This window comes from Calidris pugnax, unplaced genomic scaffold (genome assembly GCF_001431845.1).
Source record: "Calidris pugnax isolate Ruff unplaced genomic scaffold, ASM143184v1 scaffold69, whole genome shotgun sequence".
NCBI lineage: Eukaryota > Metazoa > Chordata > Aves > Charadriiformes > Scolopacidae > Calidris > Calidris pugnax.
Window position 1 is genome coordinate 359,317 of NW_015090859.1, and position 4,624 is coordinate 363,940.

Here is a 4,624-nt window from a genome sequence, read left to right on the forward strand (position 1 = left end):
CCCGGAGCGGCGGCGGCGGCGGGGAGCGGCCGGAGGAGCCTGCGGGAGGCGGCGCGGGGCGGCTCGCCCCAGCTGAAGCGCGGAGCCCTCCCCGGGGGGAGCCGGGGCCGCGGCGGCGACTCGGACAGCGCCTCGGTGGCCTCGTCGTCCGCCGAGGAGGAGGGGAGCACCACCGGCGCTGTGGCCCTGGACCCCCTGGAGCACGCCTGGATGCTGTCGGCCTCGGACGGGCGGTGGGAGAGCCTGGAGGGGCTGCTGAGCTGCGAGCCGGCGCTGCTCTGCAAGCGGGACTTCATCACCGGCTTCACGGTGCTGCACTGGGCCGCCAAGCACGGGCGGCAGGAGCTGCTGGCCACGCTGGTCAACTTTGCCCAGCGGCACCAGCTGCCCGTGGACATAAATGCCCGCACCAGCGGCGGGCACACCGCGCTGCACATCGCTGCCATGCATGGCCACGCCGAGGTGGTGAAGCTGCTGGTAGGAGCCTACGACGCCGACGTGGACATCCGTGACTACAGCGGGCGCAAGGCCGCGCAGTACCTACACCAGGGCACCTCAGGGGACATGCGGAGCCTTGTGGGGGCCCTGGAGGAGGAGGAGGAGGAAGGGTCTGCCGGCAATGGGAGCGGGCGCTGGAGGCTCTCCAAGGTGTTGCCATCCAACCTCATGAGCTACCGGCTCTCTCACCACCACCACCACCATCACAGCACTGGGGAGGAAGCTGAGGGCACAGACGGGGCAGCAGTGCCAGGCAAGGGCAAGGAGATGACCAGGAAAGCCTCCGGCAGCGGGCGGATGAAGCCTCGGCTTAATAAGATCCGCTTCAGGACTCAGATCATCCACAACACGCCCTCCTTTCGTGGTGACACCGAGGAAGAAGAGCATGAGGAGAAATCCCTGAAAGCGTCATTCAAGCTCCGGCCGAAGTCCAATGTCTTTGGATAAGGCCAGGGAGCAGGAGGTCTGGGAGGTGGGCACACAGACCCAAGTGCCCTAGAGTGTAGCGCAGAAGGTGAGGCAGGTACGAGTGGGTGCTCATCTACACTCGTGTACTCCAGGGAGATGGGTCCTGGGTTTCTTGTGTTAACTCAGTTCGGCGGGGTCAGTGAGCCCGGTGGGTCAACAGGGCTTACAACTCCCGAGAGCAGCTGCTTCGGCCAGACCCTCGGTGCTGAAATGAGAGGCAGCGGGTGTGTTGAGAAACACTGGGGTGTCTAAAAGCTGTGCTCCTTTCTCTCCCAAGGCAGGCTTCTGAATGGGAAACCGTGTTAAGTGAATCTACTAGGATTAGCGAGTTGAGCGAGGGAAAGAAAAGTGCAAATCCTCTACTCTTATATTATCAACTGGTACTATAAACTACTTAGAAACAACTTGCTATGTAAGAACACCTCAGTAATATGCAAATATACTTTAAGTTTCTCTTTAACAGCAATACCACCTGGCACAGTGTGGATTTGGGTACTCAAAGTGAGATGGTAGATAACAGTTTCCGGTCGAAATCTAAGCTTCAATCCAGCAAAGACTTGAGCCTATGTTGACTTTATTCATTGCAAATTGCCTGATTTGACAGTGTGAATATATTAAAAAAAAAAAAATCCAATGCACTGCAAATAATGAATAAAGTTGACCACGTGCAGAAGTCTCTGCTGTCTGAGGTACTACTGAGCTTACTTATTGCTGTTGGAATACTAATACAAGGTAATGGAAGCAAAGAGTCTTTTTATATATTTGGTATCTTGTGTTTTGTCTTAGGCAAAGCAATTTTATTTTAATCACTGTGAATTCTCAAGTGCCAGACCTAGCGCAGTTCCAATTATTAAGTCTGGTCAATTCTTGTTAATGTTGTTTGTGTAACTCACTGCATTTAAAATCAGAGAAATTGTGTTGTATGTGCTACCTGTGAAAGTTGTTCTCTTTTAGGAAAGAGCACAGACACCATTGCATGAAATCTTCATGAAACTCTAACATGGTCCTGTAATATGTAATAGCTACAGGTCTGCGTTCACTAGTAACTTGTGTGCCAATCCCTTCAACTGACTTTGTGCAGAAACGGCGGGGGGGGGGGGGGGGAGAAAAAAAAAATAAATTGTGAATTCACAGACAAGGTGTATAACCAGAATTCTGCAACTCTATCCCTGTTTATCATCCTGAGTGAAAGCAGTATAATGACATAGTGTAGTTAAGTGATGGCAATGGTGTTTAAGTTCTTTTAAACCTGTATTTCTAGAGAAGTGATAACCAAAGCTTTGAACTGCTGTTTAACAACCTGATAAATCTTAATCTGATTGACAAGCCTATCCGTCTGCTAAAGCTTTCAGAAACCTTGAATCTTGTTTCTCTGCTTCAAAGGTAGCAATTCCAGTGAAATACAAGAGGCAGATTTGTATCCAGACTTGGCTTTCCTTAAGAATGAGGTATTGAGCTGACACTGGATCATAAGATCATCTGTGCTTAGATGTTAAGGTACGACCAGTTTCAATGCAACATTTGCCAAAACATGTTTCAAGTTGGCTTCCTCAGATGTACGTGCATGTCTGGCCGGTAATTAACCAAAAGTAGATAGGCTTTGACATGCTAAAATCCAAATTGGAGACACTGATTAAATGCATACCACGAGCTCTAGGACACCTCACAGGGAAACTGCTGCTGGGAGTTGGGCACTTTCAAGGTAACAGCTGCCTGTTGCTGGTGGCTCACATTTCTTATAGGGACAGGGGAAGGGACCGCTAGCGATTCGTTGGTTTCAGACTTCCCATGTGGATGAATTCCCAATTTCTGCACTTTGTGTCAAAACCTAATAAATTACAGTATTTGCATAGGCATGCAAGCAACACTTCACTCTTCCTGGGAAAAGTTACATGCAAAAAAAAAAAAAAATCAAATCTCTGCATAGGTGCTGGTCATTACTTTTGTGCAAAAAGACTAGAAATTATGCAGAGGTTCAGCTTTAGATTATAATTCATAAGCTATATTATTAGAGATTTCTTGTGCCTTCATTTTGGGTTGCTTGCCACAAATGTGATGGATAATACCAGTTTTGCAAAGCACTTTGTCTTTACATGTGTGGGACAGGACCAGAAATTTTCCTCGGCCCTCCTGCAAAAAAGCAGGGGGGTAATATCATACTAATTATACTGTAATGGAGAAGAGAATTAAATGTCTAAATCTTAAACTTCCTTTGCCCTGGAAGATAAAACAGGTTTTTAGACTTCTGTAGAAAGGAAGTTTTCTGGCTGAACACTTGCAACGTGAGCCCTCTTCAGCATGGCCACTTCTGAATAGAGCACATATTCCATGCAACTATCTATGTCCACACCTTACTAAAGTAACTCTCTGCTTTGAGAGTGAATAGTTCTTTCATAGGAGCTCTTGGGTAAAGTGTTTATCTCTTCACATGCAAATTGCACAAAAATACTGAGTCTTAGATAGCTGTTGGGGTCTTGGAAAAAAAAAATAATGAGAATTTCAATGCTTTGGGATTTGGAATATAGCACACTTTGGATTTTAGAAGACTAACTGGAACATAGTTTTATCTTGCATAATACAGTAGAACTTTGGTAATTACTGATGGAACTTGAAAAATGGTAAAAAGACGCCTCAGTTATAACTTATTATTTGAAATATCAAAGTGATATGGTCCTCTCATGCTGTTTAGCTGACAATTAATGACGTTTCACCATAACGGTCCAAAGGTCTTTGCAAGATGGGGTGCAACAGAGCAAACAGCTCTGTTGGTGTTTGAGAGATATTGACGCATGGATAGATAACCACTAGTGTCTGTCTGTGCTATGGGACTAAAGCACTTTGATTTCACATTATGACTTGTCAACATTCCACATGGTTACTTTTTATAACATGAGCTAAAACTTAAGTTTTGTTTGAAGATAGGAAAGGCTTGATGCCCTGTTTCAGAATATTTACGGTCTAAAGGTACTCTTGAGTCAAATATTTTGGATACGTTGCCTAGAAAGATGTGAATTTGAAATAAAGTTGTATGGTACAGAAAACTGGAGCACTTACTGGTGTCTTTAATGGTGTGCTTGAAGTTACTGAATGTGTGTTCACTCTTTATGATGGTGTGTAAGGCAGCAAGACTGTAATGTAAACATTTGATATCTTTTATTGTATCCTATGTTTTAAATATTTTAGAGGCCTGGAAGCCCATCAGGTTTTATTAATACAACTTTTTATCATTGTCTTTCTGAATGGTTACGAGTCAAGAATCTGTAAGCTTTAGTTTTACTGAAATAAAAAGAGCCCATTAATTGTTTATGCTTGAATCGACTTCTATATGTTACATGCTTAGGTGCTACTTGTATATTGGCTTGTTGGCTGTTAAAATTATGTACCCCTTTGTCTTTTTTTTTTTTTTTTTTTTTTTGCTGTCAAAATAAACTGTCAACGACTCTCAAAAAGTCACAGTGTCAGATACTAGAGATAACCGCTATACAATAATGGAAGTGGAGAAATGAATACACTGCATTATCTCAGAGAAAGATAGACTGAGAACTTCAGAAGTAAAATAGGCTACAGCATCACTAAATTCAGCTTCCAAAGGTCCCTCCTTTAATCATCTCGTGCATACTCTAGACAAAGAATGCATTATTCTACTGCTAGCTTGGTG

General features: G+C 44.9%; 1 protein-coding gene across 1 annotated transcript; it reads left to right on the forward strand.

Moving 5' to 3' along the window:
* LOC106889243 (ankyrin repeat domain-containing protein SOWAHC-like) lies at positions 1–4,270 on the forward strand (the record flags this gene model as incomplete). The annotated part of the gene is made up of 1 exon (XM_014944079.1): positions 1–4,270. A coding segment is annotated over one exon (945 nt), but the record flags the coding sequence as incomplete, so codon positions are not given.
* Between the last annotated feature and the right edge of the window lie 354 nt (positions 4,271–4,624).